The sequence below is a fragment of the Pempheris klunzingeri genome, chromosome 13, assembly GCF_042242105.1.
Source record: "Pempheris klunzingeri isolate RE-2024b chromosome 13, fPemKlu1.hap1, whole genome shotgun sequence".
Taxonomy (NCBI): domain Eukaryota; kingdom Metazoa; phylum Chordata; class Actinopteri; order Acropomatiformes; family Pempheridae; genus Pempheris; species Pempheris klunzingeri.
This window is the reverse complement of record NC_092024.1, coordinates 19,370,201-19,394,570: the sequence shown is the minus strand read 5'-3', so window position 1 is coordinate 19,394,570 and position 24,370 is coordinate 19,370,201. Positions and strand designations below refer to the sequence as shown.

Here is a 24,370-nt window from a genome sequence, read left to right as displayed (position 1 = left end):
GCATTTATTTAGCAACTGACTTCATCAGCAAAGTGTACAAATGCTGGTATAATCAAGCAATGTGGGGTTTTACACGCAGACTATTCCAAAGTTAAATAAAAGCATGATAGAGCCTGAATTTGGACACAAGCTACCGTATGTAGGTACCCAACGGCAGGATGTAGAACAGTTCCCTAGATGCACAGCAAGGACACTGAAAAGTAAAACTACAGGACAGCAAAGGACAGATTGGTGTGCAAAAATAGCCTCAGCTATACACAACATGTCAGTGAACATAAATGGTTTTACTCTGCCCAAATGCACTGAATGCGCTTAGTAATCACTTGGTGATACAGCAAGCAAATGAATTGCGTTGAGAATAATTGCTTTCAGAATGAAGCTTTATTTGACGGCTTCACGGTGCATTAATAAAGGAAGAGTTTTATCAACATGAAGCCCTACATTGAAATAGTAATAAATAAACATTAAAAATCTCTTCCACGAGGAGGAAGAAAACAAATCCCCTCGGAACTGATCCCCTTGAGCATTTTAGTGACGCTGCTTCATTACAGTGCAAAAAATGAATGAGCCTTTAATGACAAGGCAACATGGGTGAATGTTACTCAGCAAAGTGATGTGACACTTTAGAATTTATCAATTTAGTTATGTTTGGCTTATCCTGCAATCTTTCCAAGTACATTTACTCAAGTATTGGACCATACAGTTTTGAGGTACTTAATCTTCCAAAGTTAAGTAATTAACTAACTTTCTAAATTATACTCCCTAATATTGCATTTTATTTCTATTTGCTTAATATTGACTTCACTCAATAAATATCTTCTACTGTCAGGGTCCATTTTTCTGTACAATGAGTGCATTTTGTATAATACTTTTGTAGCTTTATTTGTCTATATCATTTTATTGCCACTTTAAAGTACTCCTTATGTAAAATAAACTAACAAATGTATAAAAAATAATTAAAGGAGATTTGATCTTTCCCTCTGTCTGCCTGTTTCTCACTGCATAAACAAATCTAGAATTTGCAAATGCATCAATCTGAAGATGCAGACTTCATATAACAGAAAACAAAGAGATCAGAATATTACATCTGCTGATATTAGTTATCAGTCAGTGATTAGATGCAGCATAAGTGCTCTGCTCCCTCCAGCTTAGCACACTCAGTAACACAGTCGTCTCCGGGCGGTGTGTGTGTAGCAGTGTGGTTCCTTTTTCACATATTTCCTGCCTCCACCAAAATCAGGTCATACTGATAGCTTTTCTCTGCTATTGGCCATATCACGCCGGGCTGTGATGCTTATGCATGGGTCTTAGCTCATCTCACTGTGAAGTGATTAACAGATAATTACATGCATGGGTTGCATAACAGAGTAACACTCGAAGCTGGGATTGAATAGGTCGTCATTTAATGAGGAACATTTAACAGCTTCATGTGCAAAAACATTTAAGACACTTTTCATTCTCTCTCTCTTGCTGTTTTGGGGAAAATGACTTGTGATTGTCTCACAGTGTCTGACCTGTCATTATAGTGGGTCAATCACCAGAAAGTCTTGGTTGCACAGCAAGTGTCACAGACATTTCCCAGCTGGATGTGTGTCATGCTGATTGCTTCATTAGCCTGACAGTATTTGTGGATTATCAGAGAAATGAGCTCAGTCGTCTCCACAGAGGTGTTTATGAAGCAGCCCACACATGAGTCCACACATTATTGAGAAACTTGGCAAAGGGGGAACATAAATATAAAGTTGGAGACTATATATATGTAACACAGGCTCTCTGGCGTCTGGTGAGTAGCTGCGGTTTCATGACTTGGTATCAGAAACAGGTCCTTTAAGAGCATTTAAGCAGAAGCTGCTGTTGTTTGGCTCTTTGCCTCAGAGTTGTGATCTCCAGCAGCACAATGACTGGCTCTGACTCTCCCCGGGTGCCTGGCTCACTTTGATCCCATTCCGCTGGTGCTCTTCATTGGACAGGCTGGTGTCGCAGAGCATCATTTGTTTGACAAGGAAGGCACCTGCCTCATCAATATTTATACTGTCCTATAAATGGTGAAGGGGAAAATGATTTAGAACATTGTGTATGCATCTGTTGAGTTAAGTGTTTGGCTCGGCGTTCGAATCCTTTGCTGTGAGTTGCTCCTGTGTTCATATTTGAACATCTTCTATGGTATGGTTATGGTTTTATGTTTAGTATAACCTCATGCAGTTCTAATTGTGAGCCAAAGGATGGATGGTGGTTTTACTTTAGGCCTCATGAACCTCAGAAATGCAAAATAAAATGTATCAAATGTAAATACATCCAAACAACCAAATAAATACATAAATAATTCCACAAATCAGCGTACTTACTTGTAACAAACAAGTAAGTTTTGGATATACATGGTTCTCTCATGGTTCTAAAGCACAGTGTAGCAGTAGCACAGGTAGAAAATATGCATATTATTGCTTATAAATTTAACTTTTAATTTGCAAAAGAAAGAATGTCTTATTTCAGGATACATGCCAAAGATTATTTATTTTGTTCTTTTTTTAACACTTTTACACATTTTGTCTGATAATATATTCTCTGTATTTTGTAATATGTGTTACTCATCTGACTGTATTAATAATTAAAGGCCTAATTCAATGCATGGCTGGATAAACCTGTTAACTTTCTCTGAACATCTATCAAACCCCGAACATATAATTATTAAGAAAACCAAGTTAGTAAAAATTTAAACACAATGAAAATTAAAGTGGTACAATTAGGTTTTGCACTTAGTATTTAAAGGTGCAGTGTGTAAGATTTAATGGCATCTAGTGGTGCGATTGCAGATTACGACTAACTGAATACGCCTCGCCACACCCTTCCTTTCCAAGTGTGTAGGAGAAGCTACGGTGGTCCGTTCAGAGCTACTGTAGAAACATTGCCGCGCAACATGGCGGGCTCCAAGGAAGAGGACCCCTCCCTATTTAGATATAGAGGGTTCATTCTAAGCTAACAAAATTTCAACAATACTTTCAGGTGATAATACACTAATGAAAGCATGATTATGAATATTAGATTCCATTTCTGCCAATGGAGCTCCTTAAATCCTCGACACTGCACCTTTAAATGGTACAAATTCTCTAATAAATCTGTAATCAATCATATGACCAAAAGCATAGTCATACATTGTGAACCTGGGGTTTTTAATGGCCCCTTATGGGTGTAGGGTCATGGGGCAATTTCCCATGTTGTTATTGGTAAGCCTCCATGTTGAAATATGTTTATTAAAATCAACATGACAAAGCAGCTGATGTGGCTTGTCCTGTCCCATTCAGGGTTAACTCAACCAATTGTGCCTCTGAGAAATGTCTGCACATCCCTAACTGCTACTGTAGATATGTTTATAATAAATGAAACACAACACACACCGTTGCAGAGGTCTCAAACCAGCCTGTGAAGTGGGTGTCTTCCACAGAGGACACCAAATCTCTGTCCTGTCCTGTCATGTCACATTTGTTGGCCAGCAGAACAGCAGGGACTGGGCACCTGATGTCGAGACGCACTTTGCTGTCAAGGTCCTTCTTCCACTCTGAGGCAGCCTCCAAGGTGGAGCTGTTTGTTATATCAAAGACCACCACCGCTCCCATTTGTTGTACACATCTTCTTAAACCACTTCTGGCCTCAAGAGAAGAGAAAATAAATCTCGGTAATTTATGCTTCACCGCAGTTTGTGCTCAAGTATGTGTGAAGTGATTTTTGACACTTAGGTAGTAGTTATCTGACAAATGGCTCACAGACACACAGTCACTGGTGCTACTGTTTGTTTATCATGTATGATTTGAATTATCATATAACCATGCAACTATAGCCTAAATGTTACATAAGACGTGAGAGTAACAACAATCATTTTCTGAAATGAAATGGTATGTTTCCATGGACACTGGTTGGGATTAAAATTAGATCTGAGAAAACATTGGGTAAAAACGTTTCCAAGCACTGAAAACACTCCAACATACTGTGAACAGTTAGAGTCAAATCCCAGCATTCAAGTCTGAAGGTAATTATGGAAGACTGATTCTCCAACTGGACTTTTGTGAGGGTCTTTTAAACTTTCAACAAGAACTGGATGGCAATTGGTGTCACACTTGGAAAAGTTGTAATGCTTTAATTCATTTTACCCCAAAAACAGATTATACTGTACATCATATATAATGCCTTAAAATGTGGAAAGTGCAATTGGGAAACATAATTTACCAACACGGTGTTTTCTTTCAGATTTCTTACCCATTTTTTAAGGAAAATTTCATTTTATTGTGTTATTATTTACAGTCCATTGGTTCATTGGGAATATACAACATTCAATTTAAAATGGACTAGATATAGGCATATGATTTATCTTTTATACAGTTTATGCAGCTATTTTATTAGTTGAACATTATCTGGGTTTTTACTCTCCCTTATAACTGGATGTAGATGCTACTTAATGTAGCAAATGCATTTACCAGGAGATCAGTTTATAAGAATGGATATGTTTCAACCATAGATAACAGCTCGGGGGAATCGGATTAGGACTGTGGATGTTTTTAGCTTTAGCAACAGTGCAGTTGCTGTAGTTTTGTTTTTTATTACTATTTATTGATATAAATATTCATTATTTTTATTATTGCATCTTATATGGACTCTTTTCTTGGAAATTGCACATTTCTATGGGTGAATCAAACAAAGGCAGAATGTCAGATTTGTGGACAACTGCAGCAGACACTTATTGACACTCACCCGCAATATCCCAAAGCTGTAGTCTCACCAATGTCTCGATGTCCCATTCAATAGTTTTTTGGGCAAAGTCAATTCCAACAGATGCTTTGTATCATTCATTAAAGTCTTTATTCACATAACAAAAGATAATGCTACTTTTCCCTGCACCTAGATCCCCAATGACTAAAACTTTTAACAGCTTTTCTGTACATAATGTCATTGAACTTCCTGCCATGTTGTGGTCAACAGGGACACGTAAGGAGACAGATAAAATAATATTTTTCATAAAACATCCGAAAACTAGGTCTGCAAATATTAGCCCACAAATATACTGCAGTGGTTTTAAATCATCTGCATTTGCTGTAGATGTCTCAGCCCTCCTTGTTCTTTTTATGACTTCTTAGAGTTCCTGTTTTGAATTTCTTCCTTCAGACCAAAGCAGTAAACGCTGACCTTTGATTTAAAAAAAGTTATTGTAGCAGGCAAGACCCACCTAATGTTTCACCATGAAAAACAGTAGACAAAAGCATAGAAAATACTTAATTTACTCCAATCAAACAAGAGTCCTTTTAAATGCTCTACAATAAATATATGTTTAAAATGGCAGACTTAATTTATAATGTGCATATATCAGGCTGCAAATAGCTTATTCAGAATATCATGTGTAACGGTAATAGTAGCACTTCATCACATTATACGGTTTTGATAGTCTCTTAAAGTCTTAATATTTAGGAAACTGATTGTTGTACACAACCATTCACACAATAGTAGCATACACAGCTAATGACTTCTTTCTAATACTGAAATGCATATAGATATCATCTGAATACCAAAATATGATACACAATTCATACATTCACAAAACAGATGTATGTCATTTACCTTATCCATAAATCTATACAGTTATGAAATCAGATGTCTAATTATAAAAGATACAAATTAGTTTACCTTGCATTTCAGGACAGTAGAAATGAGATCAATGTAGAAAAAGAAAAAAAAATCTTAATGAAAATGTGGCACTTGAATTTGTCCTCTGCTACATTCGGTCAGTGCACTTGCCTGGCAGTACTGCATCCATCACAAATGTACAGGTAATTAGTGTGTTTTTCCAACAAGAAATAATGTTGACATGTCACTTTTTTAATTTTGATTTCCATGAAGAAGAACATTTTTATTCTGCTCTCCTACTTTGTAGCAAAAGCATCCACATTTTGGGAAATGCGCTTATTCGCCCAACTAGCTGCTTCCTTGTTTACTGTCATTATGCTAAAGTAATGCCCCTTGTCCACTGAACAGAACCAGTGTAGGTACCAGATATGCTCGGCCTGACAGATCTGCTCTGGGTCCTGCATTTGCACATGACGTTATGACACTATGACTGGCTGTACATCAGAAAGTGTATGGATGCTATGTGTTCATGCCATAGACTACCATCTAAATAAGCAAATTCTGATTGTAGAGAAATAAATGTACATCTCGTCGACACTTTCAAATCAACGTCACTGCAAGTAATATGTGTGTGTTCATGGAGAATTTTGAATCAGTTTGTGGAATCATGATTCAGTCTCTCAGTCTTTAACCTTAAGTGATATTATATCATTATTTAAGATTTTGTTTGATTATTTTAAGACATCTTTATATTTAGTTTCTTTTTTGCTTTTCCAATGGCAATACTTGTAGATATTACCTTGTACCTGCTTCTTTTTTTTGTATCACCTTGATCAAGTTTCCCAGGTTCTCTGGATCATCACTAGAATTGTCACATGTGCAGCACAGGACACCCTGCACAACCCTGCCATATTTAAAACAGCCAAGCAACCATCAATAGTCACCAGAATGTTTTTATTTAGTCAGCCTCAGTCTTTGTTTGTCTACTTTAGCCTGCAAAACCATGCTGTGCATAATCTAAGTGCTGCTACCGTTAGCTTTATAATTAGCAGACTGGTGTTAGGGTCAAATCAGTCTTCTCATTAAACTCTATCCAAATGAGCAAATAAGCGTCTTTTCCAAAATGGCGACGTTTCTTTCGCACAAAACACACAATATGTAGCACAAAACGTATTTTCTAAAAATACTGACAAGTTGGATTGTTTTGCATTACATACAAACTATATTCACCATTAAGTTGTTCTGTTTAAAAGCAAACTCATCTGCTTGTTATGCCACCTATATTTATCAAATGAATCTATTTATATTAATAAATGTACATACATTGACAATCTTAGTTGTTTGTCTCATAAGCACAAAATCTATTTAATCCTAAAAGCTTATGTTAGCATATAAATACATGTTTGTAATGGGCAAATTCTTTCACTATTGTAGACAACATCTAAAGGATTTTTAAAATGTGGCTCCTTGTTCTCCTTTATCATGTAAAAGGTATCAGCTATAGAGTGAAAAATGACTTGCCACAGAATGACTGTTTCCTTATATACCATCATATACAGCACAAGTCATTATGAACTTTAAAATATAGTACAACGGGTAATATTTAGTGAGCGCCCTCACAGAGTTGAGGAGCTTTGCTTGAAGTCTTTGAGGATGACAGAGGCATATGTCACATTTGGAGGACTGCACAAAATTGACTCAGACACCGGTGAATTGGGAAAAGGGCTCATTGGAGGACCGGCACAATCTCGGAAAGGGGATGGAGGCATCAGAGCCAGAGAGTCCTCCATGGCTAATTTGACCTCAACCAAGTCCTCCTCGTCATGAATCTGGGCGTTGTTGTACATGTAGCCATGAAGGAGGCCAAACTGCTCGTTCTCTATCTCATCCTCCTCTAAAGGGGAGGTGGGCTCCTCATCGAATGGATCGAGGTGCACAGGCAGGACCGGGTCCTGCTGGATCAGGTGGGCCTGGTGGTATATAGGCATGCCGCCGCTCACTGCCTCAGGCATGCTGATCATGTCATTAAGCTCAGGGATGTCACTGCTGAATTTACGAACCACCATCTTCTCCTGTAGGTGGTCCGTGATGACGTGTTGGGGGATAAACCTATTTGACTGCAGATGCTCGGGGGTATAGAGCTCCACCTCCTCGTGCACGCCTTTTATCAGCCCATGGTCAGGTATTTGCCCGTGGGCCATCATGGGGGGAGTGGCAGGGGGATTGTATCTGATAGGGTCACTTTCGTCCTCCTCAGCCACATTGTACAATGTCTTAGTGCTGAGGTCTGAGAATTCCAGGGCTCTGTTTTGGTAGGTATTAGTTAAGGGTTTGATGACAGCCATCTGATTGGAACCTGCTTCCTGTCTCTTCACATGCACTGACAGTCTGTGCCACATGTGATCCCCTTTTGGAGGATGTCTTGCACCTGGTTCAGACCATGACACAGACTTTCCATTAGAACTATGAACAAAATAAAGACGACTGTTACTTCAGAGGGACCCAGAAAAGTGGAGACACATACAGCATCTCTGTTTCATGTAAGAGAGAATTATTTTGACTGAGTCTAAGAAATAAATAATATTACAGGTAATATAATATAATATAATATAATATAATATAATATAATATAATATAATATAATATAATATAATATAATATAATATAATATAATATAATATAATATAATATAATATAATATAATATAATATAATGTAATATACAATTTCAACTATACATTGATATATATATATATATGTATAGTTGGGCATAATACTCCAGGGTATCTGCAGGTCTTGGAAAATTCCTCCAAACAAGGCCTGTAAAGATTTGGGAAAAATAGTACATTTATTTCACAAAATTCTTAAATATTTCATCTTTTCTGACATAGCCACTAATGTCGTTTTTGTATCTGATTGTGGGCTGTCAGGAGATGTAAAAGTCTGATTGTAGTGGATTATACACATATATACACAAAATATTTAATCCAGGTCCAGGTTGCATTAAATTAATTACCTATATCATTTAGAAGTATTGTTCTATACTGCTGCAAAGTACTAAAAACAGGGGATAAAAATATAACTAATTCTAGGCCCTACTGTCCCTATTGTTTTTTCATCATACTTTCATACTGTGGCCAGAATAACTGTAAAAACAGCCATTCAACTGAATTAGATTTGATGAATCCTGCAGACACCCTGTGTTCTGTATTTGTGATCCCATTTGTCATCCCTTAGCACACAGAGATGCTTGTTTTAATTGTACCATCAGTTCAAAGGTTAAAGTGACTGTGTGAATTGAGCTCTGACCTACATCCGTCACACTTTACAACAAGTGTCCGCATGAAAGTGAATACAGGAAGACATCAGGTCTCCTCTGAGAGGGACTTACATTAAAACCAGCATCCCTGAGGTGCCTCAGGAGCAGGACTCACAGACTCAATTAATGAACCTACCTGCCGTTTCCCGTGTTCTTCTTCCTCTTGAACATGTTGAGCAGGCTGTTACTTCTGCAGGCAATTTTACCGTCGCCGACGTGCATGCGCACAGCATCAGAGGTGGTGAACGCGCTGCGCACGTTTCTCTCTGGTTTGGCAATGATGATGTACATCTTTGGCGTGAACATACAGCCCAAGGCTACAGTCACACTGAGGCTTACGGAGAAGGATGTGGTGATGATCTTGTAGTTGCTACCAAAGTAAATTGGCACAAACGCCAGCCAGATTATACATGTGGTGTACATGGTGAAGGCGATGTATTTGGCTTCGTTGAAATTTGCAGGAACGTTGCGGGTCTTGAAGGCGTAATAAGTGCAACTCATGATAAGTAAGCCATTGTAGCCCAGAGGGGCCACAACACCTACGTTGCTGGTGTTGCAGATGAGGAAGACTTCTCTGATGCTGGGGTAGGATTTGATGGGCTCAGGAGGCTCCATGATGATGAGGGTGACCTCCAAGGTAAGCTGGACACTGATCAGGATGGAGGCGATGACAACTTGAGCCCAAGCACTCATGAACCTCGGTTTCCTGGTGCAAATCTTCTTCTTGCTGCCTGCCAGAATACGGGCAATGCGGTTGGTTTTGGTAACCAGGGCGGAGTAGCACATGGCAGCTGAGAGTCCAACCAGCAGCCTCTGGAGGTAGCAGGAGGCCACGGTGGGACGGGCGATGAGGGTGAAGGGACACAGATAGCCCAGGAAGATCCCTGCGAGGATGATGTAGCAGAGCTCCCGGCTGGAGGATTTGACCACAGGTGTGTCACGATATAACACAAAGACGAAGGCAACAAATGACGTAACCAGGATGCCGAAGCAGGAGAAAACCACCTGGATAATGGACTCTGGGTTGCTCCACTCCAGGTAGCGCAGATGGATTGGCTCACAGACTGAATAGAGGAAAAATGTGACAATATAAATACACAGTCACAATATACTAAAAGCAACTCATACATTTTTTAGCATTCCAGCATCAGCTTTGTGGTTAGATTTCTGATTATCTAGAGAATAAATGCCCACATAAAAGGTCATTTTGAATGAGAAGATGAAAAGTTTCATACTTTTAAAGCTTTATTGTGAGGAGACATTCAAAATTAATCAAATACATTTTAGCCTGAGAAAATACAGTAAGTCTCAAAGTAGGTTTTTAGCTCAACTATAAATAAATCCCTTTCTACTCAGCCATGGCCAGGCTGGGCTGCAGCCAGCAGAGGAGGGGGGCAATGCAGCAGGACAAAGTAAATCACTGCGTTTTTCATGGATCCAAATAAGATCTCCGTTCCACTTCACACTGAGAGCACATTTTAAATATCTAATTTATGTTGCTTTATTTATTTATTGTATAGCAGCAGGAGGGTTTGGGTTAGGAAATTGCACAAAAATAACTTTTATGTCATCCCTGTGCTCCATGTTTTCTCGTTTCTGTGTTTACTTAAAGGTCTTATGGTAAAAGGAAAAAAAACAAAACAGGAACAGCATGGAGGCAGGATGATCCTATTAAGAAAGTGTCTTGTCTTTGAACAGCGCAGAAGGCCTTTGAAAGTGGGCCAGAAGTGCGGTAAGTGAAGTAGGGCTGCTGTCGGATAAAATGGTGAGGATGATGAATGGCTCTCAGGTGTCATGGGAAAGCAATGAAAATAGGACAGAACAGGTTCATGAAATAGCGCTGCAAAAATCTTAGCAGGACAAACTGTACAAAGTGCAGCTGGGGGGAGGAGGGGAGTAAAAGCTTGGAGGAACTTAACTTTCTACCGCGCCTCTAATAAGACTAAACAATCTCCTCTCATTTCTGAGAGCATCAATCTCACAACAGGAGCTCAGCCTGTGGCAACTGAAGTAACCTAAATCCATCCAAATTTGACTGTAAAAACTGCAGAACAGCAAAATCTTCAATTCTAATGAGATGAAGTCTTTTGTCTTGGATGAAATTTGCAGAGAAATTCAATTCTGATGATTCAAAGCAACAGTTAGACACTTTGGGAAATAGGTTTATTCCCTTTGTTGCTGACTGTTGGACAAGAAGATTGAATAGTAGTATATATAAATAGATAGATATTATAAAATCGAAAATCAATATTAATTTCTACTCAGAAAAAAAGACTAAAGCATACTTTTCAAGATGTCAAAGAAGAAGAAAGAGGAGAAGGAGAAGTGAGTAAGTGGAGAGTAAAGAGCACTAGTCTACCTTCCAGCTCTTTGTCAGGCCACCAGCCCAAGTCACAGGCTTTGCATGTGAACTCGTCCTGGACATACTCGTTGTCCTTACAGGGAGTGCAGATCCAGCAGCAGCTCACTTCTCCCTTTCTGATCACCTGGTCAACGCAACATGTAGAGAACATGTCACATGTCATGTCAATGTTATCATATTAATACTTACAGCTTCAAACTTTTTTTTTTCCAAGCCCATTAATGACCAATTAACACGCATAACTACAGACTTGATGACTTATTGGAAAGTGAGAAACCTTTGAGTATTTATAAATGGATTTCCAACATTTTTAACTTTAAAATACCAACTAAAAAGAATGGAACATCCGACAGGGTGCTTTTTCACAACCTGGCAACCCAAAATGTTTCATTTCTCAAAGATGCCTTATTAAAAAGTACAACCAGATTACACTGTCAGCAAGCTAGTCATTTTTGAAGAGAGATTTAATTACAAAACTATACAACACATAGATTCAGAGGTAACATGCAGTCAGAATACATCCTAAACAGGACATAGTAGTACTTTAGAGGATTTGTCCCTTACTTTGATCTCTCCTTTGGAGCAGGGCTCACTGCAGACAGAGCGGACCATGTCACTGCGGTTCATCTGCATCATTTCATCCTCGAGACTGAGTATTCCCTCATGCCAGGAGCCAATGTTGATGTAGTCATAAACACCAGGCTCCACATGCTGGAAGTTCATAATCTCATACCTGACAGAGGATGAGAAATCCACGAGTTAGGAGGAAGACACAACTTGATGAGGTGAAGGTGATTAATCAGTTCTAAAAGGGGAAATAATAAAAGTTTTACTGCCACTTAACACAAAACAGCATATTCTATCAGCAGGGGGTCTTTCAGGTTAATGATCAATACCAGTGACTCGGGGATTATTAGGGATTCCAAGGGATGTCTGGCTTTCATCTCTCATTTGCACTCGATATTCAATTTCAAGAGAAGTATTATTGGGAGTTTTTAGTGTTAAATGACAGTTTCTTTTCTCATCATAGTAAGGCTATTATTCTGCAAATGTGCATGTATATGACCGACTGCAAGCAAAGAAATACAGTCATTTTGGACAAAAGTATCTGTACATCACTGCAGCAAGGTGAGAAGTTAAATCAAGATTTTCAGGTTGCACCTTGACTAAAACAAAAATTAACAAAATCTAGAAACTTTAATGTGAACTTTAACAGTGAATTTGTTTCTTTGTTCATTATAGGCTGTCTGTAGTTGTTTCTGTTTTTAAAGGTGTTATACAAATAAAATTATCAGTATTATTATTATTTACTCAGTTAGGATTCAGCCAAAAACTCAAGATGGAGGAGATGCAACTGATTCTGTGTTGCTGGAATTTCTACTAGTTCCTGATAAAAGTTAGTAATGGATGTAGGCAGTGGTGGAAACCAAGTATATTTGCTCAAGTAGTGTACAGTTTTGAGGTACTTCCATTTCATAATACTTTATACCTTTACTCCTCTACATTTTAGAGGGACACATCGTAGGCTACATTTTACTCCACTGCAATTATTTGACAGCTTTAGTCAAACTTTACATCTTTTACTTAAGTATGGTTATGGTTTTTTACCTCCCAGGCGAGTCGCCGTTCTCGTCAAACCATATGTCCTCTCCAGAAACACCCGTGAAGGTTGTCTTGAGAAGAAAGTCCAGTAAGTGGCTGCCATCAAGGGGCGTCATGTTCTCACAGAGCCCCACGTGACCAGGGCAGAGGTGGGTGTGCATGTCATGCAGCCCGTGGGCCATAGCATAGATGGCATTGATGACGAAGCCCATCTTGCTGTCTTGAACGTAGTTGTCCTCCAGACTTTCATAACCTGCCCACACATGAGACGACAGTAAGGATTCATCTCCAGGACAGTTTTATTTTCTTTTTTAAGGAAAAGCCTTACAGGAGGTGCTTCATTGCTGCAAGCAGTAGCGTTATGTGTTATGCTGTAAAAATCATTTCTAAGTATCAGGTGTACTGTACTGGTATGTCTAGCGTGATGTAACATATTACAAAGGAATGATAGGGTGCACACAGATGCATTCTTGTAATTATTCTCCAAATACAGGCAGCAAGCTACGCGCCTCTTTGCCTCTGTGGGAGACTGCTTTAAAAGAACTGGGAGCCTCAGAAAGTGGCTTCAAAGAAACCTTGTTACCATGGCAAGAATATCCATTTCTGCATTCATGAGTCAGGATTCAATTAGAGGTGGTCTAAAACACTGTGCCACTGAGATTGTGTCTCCTCAAGCAGGAAAATGATCCAACTGTGCTCCATGTATTTGACTCTTCTGTTCCGATTGTTTCTCTTCAGACAAACAGGATGAGTGAATGAGACAGAAATGATTAATATTTGAAGACAAAGAGCGTGTGATGTTCAAACACACCCTATCAGTTCAGTGTAATGTAAGCTACAAGCAGAGTAAGCAGGTTTTTTAGTTGCTTTGTACTAAAGTTGGATGTCAACTTAGTAAATTATTAGAAAAAGCTACAACATGCATTCAGTTCATTTTGGTGAATCTGTTGAACAGGTATAGCACACATAGTTTAGCAGCTCCTGGAGTCGAAGATGATCGTCTCTTTTATATCTGCCCTTGGTGAGAAGCATCTTCTGTTAGAACACAGACAACTCTTATAAAATCAGCACTTGATAGCAAGGGAACAACTATATGAATCTTTCTTTCTACCAAATAATTATACATCATAATGTTGCACCCTCTTTAGCTGTGGGGCCCCTACAATCATCCAATTTTGATTTTTGAACAGTACTTTACGCCTTAATTCACACAGATACATTTAGAGCATACTTAGACTTACTTTTTATAAAAGGATCATGCTAGTAAAGCACAATTTCATGCCAGTACATTATTGAGGTTATGAAAGTTAATTTAAAAAAGTGAAACATGGTCTGTTATTGCTATTATTATTCAACAGGGCTGAAAATGATGTGAAGCGCTGCTCTCGTTCATGTCACCCTGTCTGTCACCTGAAGCTGTTCCAAAATCCCTGTTTCACATTTAATGCAAATGAAGTGGAGTCTGATGTGGCAACTGATCATCTAATATCTCATGCAAAGTCAGTACAGCTTGCCAAAACACAAATGAATTCCCCCTAGAGGGGATTATATAACGTTAGGCATTAGGCAACAACACTATAATGTGGACCCTACATTTATTTACGACTGGCACATATACATTTTTTATTAAGCAAGATTGTTGTAATACTCTCAGCTTAAATGTAATACTACAGTCAATATAGCTGGTATATGTTAGTCAATATTGCTTTAAAAAGTGATAGTTATTGTTACATAGCTACCATACAAATCAGATTAGATTGCAGATGATAAATGGCCAGGTTTTCTTTGTTTATTTGTTTGTTTGTTGCATAATATCTGTAAACTTGATATGTGATAGATTATTTTCTGATTGTTTATTTGCTTTTTTCATGAGATTAGCACCAGGCAGATTAATCGTACCTTTCTGTCTTTGAGGTGTTTTTCTTAAATGTAAGATAGTATTTTATTAACTATATTCTATTGTAATAATATAATCATATTGCAATGCTGTCGTTGAACCAGATGGAGATTTAAAAATCTAAAGACTTTCTTTTGCATATTAACTTTATTTTCCACTTTCTTTTTCGAGTTAGATAATTTGTCATTTATATTGTCAGTTGATACATTTGCCATTTTTTAAATCTCTGTGATCGACAGGATTCACCCAACAACATGTAACGTTATGATTCATGAGGCTGACGAGCTTTATGAGCATCGACCATTGCTGGTGTCTTCCTCACCACTTGTGTTAAATCAAGTAATGAACTTTAAAGAGGACTGCTGGGAAACTGACTGCCTGTGCAAACAAACACATAAACAGTAAATCCAGTTGGGTAGCAGCTGGGTGAGCGTCCGTTGGGAGGTGCTGGTGATGACCTAGTTTAACAGCTCCTTGGCTTTGACGCTCGCCTCACTCACTGAGCTGTGTGAGCTTCAGTCATAATGAAATGATGTCATGATGTCAGCATGCAAGCAGAGGACCTACTGCTGCACGTCGGGATTAGTCGGCTGCATGACAACTGAATCTTCTTTGTCCAAATATGAATAAATCTACAATACAATGGTTCTGGAAATACATGTCATCTTTTGCAACATGGCTTCACTATTTCTGTGGCTACATGCAACTTAAGGCGGATCAGCCAGTTACCATCTCACTCAAATGTTATTGGGCTGTTTTATACGACTGTCTTAAGGCCACAAAGGGTGCGAGAGCACAAAGTGAGAGCAGATCAGAATCAATTGTTGGGCTCTCACTGCAGTGTAAGAAAAAACAAATAAAAACATCCCAATAGCTTCATATATTAGAGGTTAACTGAGATTAATAGTACATTTCAAGAGAAAAAGAGAAAAATAGATACAAACTGACTACTGGAATGATTGCCTCATGTGATAAAACCTTAATATCAGTCAACCTCTATGTATATTCCCAAAGTGAGGAGCATTATGGTTCCATTCAGAGGGATTCACTCACCGTCTTGGAGCTCTACACCAAGAAAATAAATTAAAGAATATATAAATAATAAAATAAAAACAACAGAAGTGACAGGACAGCAAACAATAACTCGATCTCCACTTAAGAGGCAAAAGTAAATAATCTAACAAGTGCTTTAAAATATGATGCTTTGTCGGAATGAATAAAAGCTTGAGGTATGAGCACAAATGAAGAAGAGAGGCTCTATTGTTGTAAATAATGTGCAAACACTGCAAAGAAACAAAAGGATTAAAACAACTGCAGAAAGTGAGGTGCACTGGAAAAACAAAGTCACTCGAAGAACCTTGAGAGCTGTCAACTGAAAAGTATAAAAATGTTATGTCTTTTGCTTCATGCATTATCTTATATTTACGTTTATCAATACATTTGTTGTTTAGAATGATTTTAGAAATATTGGATGTTCAAGGAATCAGCAGCAATAATCTTATTAACCTTATACATTAAGATTGAAAACGTAAATATATATTCTGTAAATATATTTTCAACAGAAAAGTGTATGAGCAGTATGTAAAAAATATATTTTGGAAACATGCTTATTGAGCATTGTTTCGATAAAACCAAGAACTTAAGCTAATGCATTTACTTTGCTCCTTTGTAAAAGAAAAGGATTTAATTTACCTAGATCATCATCCTCTGTAAAGCCAAGTGTCATAGAAATGAACAATATGAAAAAAATGTTATTGGATTGACTTAGAGAGAGTTCTACCCTCTGGCAGTCTCATTCATAATTAAAGAATGTGTTCCAGTTTATGGGGCCTTTTGGCATCCTCCTCTGGGCATTGCACACATCAGAACAGTTAAAAAAGACAAGCTGATGTGCACACTGCTGTAAAAATATCAACCAGAAAAACTGCAGGAAACATCATAACTGCCTGACGAATTGTTTATCTACCTGAGCAGTTTCGTGCATAATTCAGGTTCTCTAGTGGGTGTCCGGGAAGGCGGCACTGAAACCGGTACTGCCAGAACTCGGGGAACCACGGGTTGCGGGTGTTGGTGCTGAGCTTGAGCTTCAGGAAGTAGTCGTCAAAGGAGGAGACCTCCTCAGACTGCAGCTTCACAGTGAGGCCGCCCACAGCCTCCTGTTCATATCCCTCCACCACCTCGACTCGGTCTGCCCAGCCATCGCTGCAGAGAGGAACACACACAGGACTACTAGAACCAGCCCCAGTCTGTGCATCTCATGAATTAAGATTAGATTACATTACATTACAAGTCGCAGAGCTAAGCATCTGTTTTTCTGAAAAATACATGAGAAAATGACCTTTGTAAAACCCAGAAGGTCATTTACAATTTTCATCTCATGTCTGAGGGATTTCTAGAATTACCCAAGACTTTTCTAACCATCCGATGAATACATATTCTGTCTGCTAAAAAACTTTAGCCTGTTCTAATCTATACAAAAACAGGTGAACTTAAGGCTACTGTTAATCAAACCGCAGCATTTTTCCTAAGCAGTCACCACTATGTGATAAAGTGCCAAAGGCATTTTAATAAGTGGCCTTATTTCCTGTCCTATAAACTGGATAACACTGGAAACCACCTTCAGTCCAACACTGGCTAAATGCTAAATCATTTTTAAAAGAATCAGGTTTGCCTTGAAGGACAAACTTGAGGTGCTTTTTTTTTTTTAAGAAATTCAGTTTGTCTTCATTGCTTTGAGAAGACAGAGATGACAGCTCCAATCACTGTTTATCAGACAATGAGATCAGCAACAACATGTTTTCTCATCTAGATGGTCAGAAGTGTTCAAAGTTTCTAGACAAACCTTCAAAACTGAGGAGTTTTTAGAGGTCGCTGGGTATTTATTTCTCACAAAAACAGATGCTTAGCTCTGCGCAATGCATGAGAGGCACAGTCTGCGGTCTTGAACTCAAGGATTGCATGCTCATGTATTGGCTGAGAAGTTTTGGTTTAACAAGGATTGGCAAAACCTGCATAATTGTCAAGATTTTGAGATGCACCACAAACTCTAACAGCTATTTGAAGCCATTCTGAAAATTGTATGACAAGTAACAAACAGTAGTCAGCATCAAGTCAGCAAAAGGAAATTCTCGTTTAATGATGCTGCAGAAGCTGTAAAAGTCTGTGACAATGCCACGTCTGAAGCTACATGCAGCCTCACTAACGAGTGTCAGACTGAATCGTGCAGAACCCCTCTCCCTTTTGTTGCCCTGACTTTGTTTCCCTCTCAGCCTTCCCACTGAGGGGCGTGGAGTGCTCGCTGTACTCGCTGAAAGGCAGAAAAAAAAAAGAAGTCTCCACAGACACAATCACAAGTCCAGTGAGAATTCACAGATTAGTACTGTAGCAGTACAATCTGCCCTAGAGAGAAACAAGCTCCCACCCTCCACACACACTCCGGCTCTTCGGCGTGATTTTGTATCTCTGGTCATCGTTTGTATTTATAGTTTACATACTCGGCTGTTTGTCAGTTCTGCGCTGAATCCTCTCACAAAAGATCATGCCGATGAGACGGATGCTTTTGTTTGACACTGCAGATCTGAATTCCATTCAATGAAGACACCTTCTTGTCATTTAAGATGCAGACACTGTTTTTTAAAGAAACATTGTGCTGTGTGGGATCGAGCCAGTATAAGCCTATCTATGTGTGTGTGTGTGTGTGTGTGTGTGATTCTGTAAGTGCATAAATGAGAAATGAAGGAGAATAAAGAATATGGACAGGCCTTGAACGCCATCTTTCCAGGTGATGATTTGGCTTGAAAGCAACCCCCTAGAACATGAATACAATAAAACACTGCAAACATTTTTTAGCTAAAAATCTCAGATCGTCATGAGCAGAATTGTGATATTCTTATATCGTACGACAACTGGAATTTCTGCACACAAAAACTATAATGACTATGATGAGCGAACACCATCGGTTGGGTTAGTAGGGTTAGGCTCAATCCAGTATGATAAAGCCTGACCACATGAATGTATTAACTACATGAAAAAAGGCTGTCAAACCTGCATTTAGATCTTAATTACTTTGTAAATTAACATATTTTAACATATAATTAATTTGCATCTGGTATCTCAGCACATTATGAGACAAATTAAATTTTCCATTTACATCTCTGGTGCCAAGGGATGATAATATCTTTGGCAATTCCTTGATTTTTCATTTAGCGTCACCATGAGAATGACATTTGAGGTTTTAAAAGTTTCAAAACAAGAACATTATACATACTTAGCTTTATTAATTATATTTTCATTTTTATTTATTTATCATTATCTATTAATTGTTTCTTTGTAAAGGGACAAGCATATAGCTTGACACAATGCCACATACCATGTCAGCATGTTAGCATTATCACAGTGTGTTAGCGCGCTGGTGACGTTAGCATTTAGCTTGTGATGACGTACAGCCTCACGTAGCTGCAAGCATGTTGACTCATAGTGTTGTTTCTTAATGAATTTGTGATTTAAAGGCATAATCATTTCAGAGTGTTTCTGTTGAATAGCTGTCATGAGTAACTACTGATATTCTCCCAAAACAGTCAGTGTGATGCCATTTAAATGCTGCTTCACAGGCTCTTTTTACACCCCCCCAAAAAAATCTTTGTATTCAAAACAGAATCATTGTAAGATGATGAATGTTGCACAAAAGTTCATCCACAGTACAAAAATATCAGTAACCAGCCTTCAAAAACCCACATTTGGCAAAACGGAGGCCGATACCACGTTTGGCTTGGCTGGCACTTCAAGAATGAACTAACAATGGCCGTCCAGTGTGACAGTATCAACAGTACCTGGCCATCTGCTTCTCAGCATCACACTCCTCTCAGTGCCAAAAACCTACAGCTCTGACGTCAACACACGGCACGCACTGTACAGATTTATACCACAAATCACACATTCATAAATCACGTGATTAATGGGAAGAAGGCGTTATTAAAAAAGTAAAAGCAGAGGGTGTTTATGTGAATCTGAATCTGAGATAATTCAGACATTTATGATTCAAATGTTTGGCAGAGGAGAGGATCATGAAACCGATCTATTCTTTTAGCGTTTCCAAAGCCATGGGAGCTTCACTTGAGAGTTGATCAAATGAGTTGTCTGTTGTTTGAGATGTGTGGGATGTGGGGTGTGAGAACAGCCATTTCTTTCATCCTCCACACAGCGGAAGATGGATGGCTGATGACCAGCACCTCAGGCATTTCCATTGGCCCACTGCACAGGGCTGCATGTGTTCACTTACTGCATTGCTCTAAAAAACATTTTCCTTTTTCAGTAGTCTCCTTGACCCAGAAAACACACATACGCGCACACACACACACACACACACACACACACACACACACACACACACACACACAGCTCTACCAAACTCACGCCCTCCTGATCTTCCATGGAGACTTTAGCAGCAGTGCAATTTTAAGTGGAAGGGGTGAAAGCAAGTTTAGGCTTTAAGTTTAGGGCCCTTATATTTTTACCTACATTTCATCATTTGGGTTGAGAGGACGAGTTTTGACTCCTTCTCATCAGCCTTTGTGAATAAAGCAGCCACACATTAATGAACCGCTCTCAGTAAATTAACCATAGCGCGCTCTTTTTACCGTAAACCCGTTTCAGGTGCTCCAACTGCTCCTAACAGGACTCGAGGTGAGCTGAGACTCCACAAAGAGGGAATGTCTGGTATAAGTGCTGATATGAGCTTTGATGTTCACTACTCCACATTCGCCAGCTTATGCTGGAGGTGCTGTCCCATATTAGCCCATCCTGCCTGTGATCTGACAGGGAGAGGGAGAGCTCGCTGCGTAGATGCATTATTCATTACTGAGCCTGACTCAAAGCATCTTCTGCTTTCAGAGGAACTCTACTCCCAGCAGGAGAATATTTCGGTTCCATATGAACTTTGTGTATACCATCCATCCTGAGTATAGCTAAACATTACAACGGGAACTTTAACATCACAGAATTCTAATGTTGCTTGTCTGGAACAATCACTATTTATTGATCATCTCATTCATGTTTTAGCGTGCTTAAATTATTATCATTATTATCATTTGTGTCATTAGTATTTATGCTTTTTTCTTTCTTATTTATCTATGATGCAATTTGTAAAGCGCTGTGAACTGCCACTGTACATGAAATGTGGTATATGAATAAATCACCTCACCTTAATGAATAGAATGCAAAATCATTCATTTAGTCTCTTTGTAATAGGTGAGATCAAATGAATTAACTTTCACTCTCCCCTTTAAGCCAATATGGATGAGAAGATCTTAGAGATAGAAATTTGAAGGTCTAAAATCCCATAACATCTGCACAAACTCTGCTCTGTCGGCTGAGGAAGATTCATGATAGAGCTGAAAGCTCTGGCACAGCTACTAAAAGGATCTTCTGGTGATACTGTTGAGTTTGATGTTGAAATTGTGATTGCCAACTACAATTATCTTCATTATCATCACAAAGTCCATGTCAGGTTTTTTCAGGTTTCTCTGAAAAGCTCCTTAAAACTTTAAAAAAAACAAGCAAACAAGCACTGGGAGAAAGAAGTTTGAAAAGTTGGTTGTTTTTCATCAAAGAAAAAAAAAACCCTGACAGACAAAGCAAAGCAAAAACCCCGGTGGGAACACAATCTGTAACAAACCTGCCAATTAGGAGGAACTCTCCGGCTACTCCGAGCCGTCTCATGGCCATGAGCAGCCCTCGGACTGTCATTCCTTCACAGAAGCAGACAACAACGCGGGCTTTGGGCAGACGCTCCCGCAGCTTCCTCAGCAGCCTATCAAAGTGCTTCTCCCCGGCGTTGCTGTAGATCTTGTCAGAGTGGGCGATGCAGATGCCGTCCTGTGAGGCGAGCTCCTTGAACACCTCCATCCCACTTTCCCCGTAGTTACCTGGGAAAGACAGGATGAGCTGTTAGCTGTGTTTCACTCACAGGACCAAAGGGAGCAACTTCGCTCTCAATTTGATTGTTGAAATTGTTGTTGAACACACTCTTTTTTTTTTTCTTTGAGTCAAACTATTCTGGGATAGTTTGCTGAGAAAACACACCACTTCCTGTAGCTTCTAAGTGGCTCATTTCATCCCCAGACTTCTTTTTATGGAATCAAGAGCAGCACAACTAGAGCAAACGGGGTTAAGGTGACCTAACAGCAGGATCTGAGGACGACTTGTCACTTTTAGGTTACACCATCAACGATAAACCCAAGAAATTAACCAAAAAGCTTCAGTATTTAGGCTGAAATGTTCCAGTATGTATAGCACCTGTTCATTTCATTGGCAGAATAACATACAGATCTTCATCTTGGTAAACAAAGAAGGCTCGCCAGGTTCTGATTTATCAGTTCATCACAAACCTCCCAAATTCCCTCAGTGAAAATCCTGATGTGATTCCAGCAGCTGCTTTATGGGTATTTCACTTTGCTCTCAACACTGTGGGTGGAATCTCAATTATTCTAATCTGTATTATAATGTATATCCTTTTACATGCTCATAAAGTGCAGTTTTCATTATATTCTCTGTTCACTGTATGTAGGATTTGTTGACAAGTGATTCAAAAGCATGAATTAATCTGGTCATTATTTTGCTGATTAATTGATTAATCAGTGTGAGAAAATACTAAAGAAGTCTCAAAGATCATCTTCAAAACCCAAAGATTTTTAAGTTTACTATCCTCATATTTGCTGAAAACAGAGAATGTTTGGCATCTTATCTTCAATTATCAAGATATTTGCCAATTAATGTTCTGTAAATCAACAAATTGATTAATCAGCCGCCATCAGTTGTTTCAGTCTCTATTTGTAACATCAGCTGAGACCTTCAGGAGCATCAAATTAAAACTCCTGCTGACAATATTGAGGAAGAAAAGGAAAGAAAAAGTGTTTTTTAAAGTCTGTACAAAAGTGATTTTGTGTCTTGGTCATTTACAGCAGGTCTTTATGGGCTTTGATGCATCAAAGGAAACCCAATATTCTCTATAAAAACTAAACCTCACAAAAGAACACGGTTATCTCTCCTCCTCTATTTCTACTAATGTAGATGAGCCTCACAAAACTAACCAGACAACAACCACCTGCAGCAGCCTGCTGTTAGAGCTGCAGTCTGCATGTGTCATTGTGTCATTCACAAGATAAAACAGTCACCACATTCCAGCTAAATCCAACACTGATAAATCGGTGCTCCTGCCTCTGGGTTGAGTTTCTAAGATGGACCTTAATGTTTTGTGTGTGATTTTGTCCTCCTGCTGCTTCAAAAGGAAGGAAAAGACTAAGAAGGCTGAACTGTTTGTTCATTAAAGGGGCATTCCTTACATTTTTTTTAACAGTTTACTTGTCACAAAGACTCCTTCTCAGCCTGTGAAAACATTTGTAAAATGTCTTCTGTGTTTCTGGAGGGAAAATAACTCTAAGCTTGTGTGGCAAACTGAGTGCTTGGGGTTATCTAATGAAAGTTGCATCACGACAGATGTAGGATCCAGTGTTTTTGGAGCTTGGTCCGCATTAGGGACTAAAAGTGTGGATATCTCTGCTTTATTTCTGCTTCAACTGTCTTTCTAGTCTCTTATCATTCCCCAAACCTCTCCACTGAAGCACTCCTTGAAGAGAAACGGGTCTTACCCTCTGTGTGCACTGCAGACACATAGGTCCAGTTGTATCGTTTGATGATGTCCAAGAGGGCCCTGGCCTGGAGAGTGTCTGAGGGCACAACCCTGAGGAAGTACTTAAATAACGTCTTGTCGCTGAGGTCAATACTGGTTGCAGAATAAGCAATCTGTGGGATGTTGAACAGCTGCAGAAGGTTTTGAACTTGAATCGCAACTGAGCTCGAGCCGGGCCCGATGACCCCTGCGATGGGCTTCTTGGTTGGTGGCGGCTGACTGGAAGGCGTCCCCTCGATGCACCACCTGGAGCCGTCCCTGTCGTCCCGGATGGAGATGAGGGAGTCTCGAATAAACTCGATGCTCTGCTCCAGAGCCACTGAGGAATGCCAGCACGAGTCCCTGATCTCACAGCCCAGGGTGATGTTGGGTAACAGGTGTGGGTCCGAGTTAATCCGATCCAAGGTGTGGAACATGGCCTCCACTCTTTGGATGCCATACTGCTCGCGGACCTCTCCACATTTCCTCTCTGCCACCTTCTCAGCGGATGGTTGATGGTGAACAGAGAAGAGGGCACCAATTATAACATCCCCGTCCATCCTCGCCACCAGGCGAGAGGCAGAACTCGGCACCACCGACCTCTCATACTTGCCTTTAGACAACACAAAGGCCTCAAACAGCAAAACAGGCAGGTACAGAATGCTTATGGCAGTCAGGTAAATCATATTCGACATTGTGCCACAGGTGCTGGATGTAGAATCATGTCCACTTGGCCATAATGGAGGTCCATCAATCCACTGTGGGATGAAATAGCAATTAACTCAGCTGCATCTCCTTCAGTGTTTTCACCCTGTAGGGGAAAAATTGAGCGTTAATTCTTGTTTTTAACATATTTAACTGGAATTGCAGTGATTAGTCGATTAATCAGTTATTTTGATAATTGATTAAGCATCTGCAA

General features: G+C 39.3%; 2 protein-coding genes across 2 annotated transcripts; both read right to left on the bottom strand.

The window, feature by feature from the left end:
• Positions 1-1,871: 1,871 nt before the first annotated feature.
• rab32b (RAB32b, member RAS oncogene family) lies at positions 1,872-4,954 on the bottom strand. The gene is given in 4 exon segments (XM_070842440.1): positions 1,872-2,036; positions 3,393-3,612; positions 3,614-3,644; positions 4,741-4,954. Coding segments are annotated over 4 exon segments (630 nt in total).
• A 2,269-nt stretch (positions 4,955-7,223) lies between these two features.
• On the bottom strand, positions 7,224-24,146 carry grm1b (glutamate receptor, metabotropic 1b). The gene is made up of 8 exons (XM_070842239.1): positions 23,432-24,146; positions 21,460-21,709; positions 16,753-16,988; positions 12,896-13,142; positions 11,852-12,020; positions 11,285-11,411; positions 9,062-9,989; positions 7,224-8,070 (listed from the first exon to the last, which is right to left on the bottom strand). The coding sequence occupies exons 1-8, from the start codon at positions 24,144-24,146 to the stop codon at positions 7,224-7,226; spliced, it is 3,519 nt and encodes a 1,172-aa protein (XP_070698340.1).
• Positions 24,147-24,370: the final 224 nt, after the last annotated feature.

Bases quoted from the DNA above. Each gene is read 5' to 3' on its own strand.
- grm1b (XM_070842239.1), bottom strand. From the start codon at position 24,146: ATGTCGAATATGATTTACCTGACTGCCATAAGCATTCTGTACCTGCCT. The intron at 21,710-23,431 runs GTAAGACCCGTT...TGTCTTTCCCAG, and splicing joins GTCTGCAGTGCACACAGAGG to GTAACTACGGGGAAAGTGGG. The intron at 13,143-16,752 runs GTAGATAAACAA...ATGTGTGGGCAG, and splicing joins TTATGCACGAAACTGCTCAG to GTTATGAAAGTCTGGAGGAC.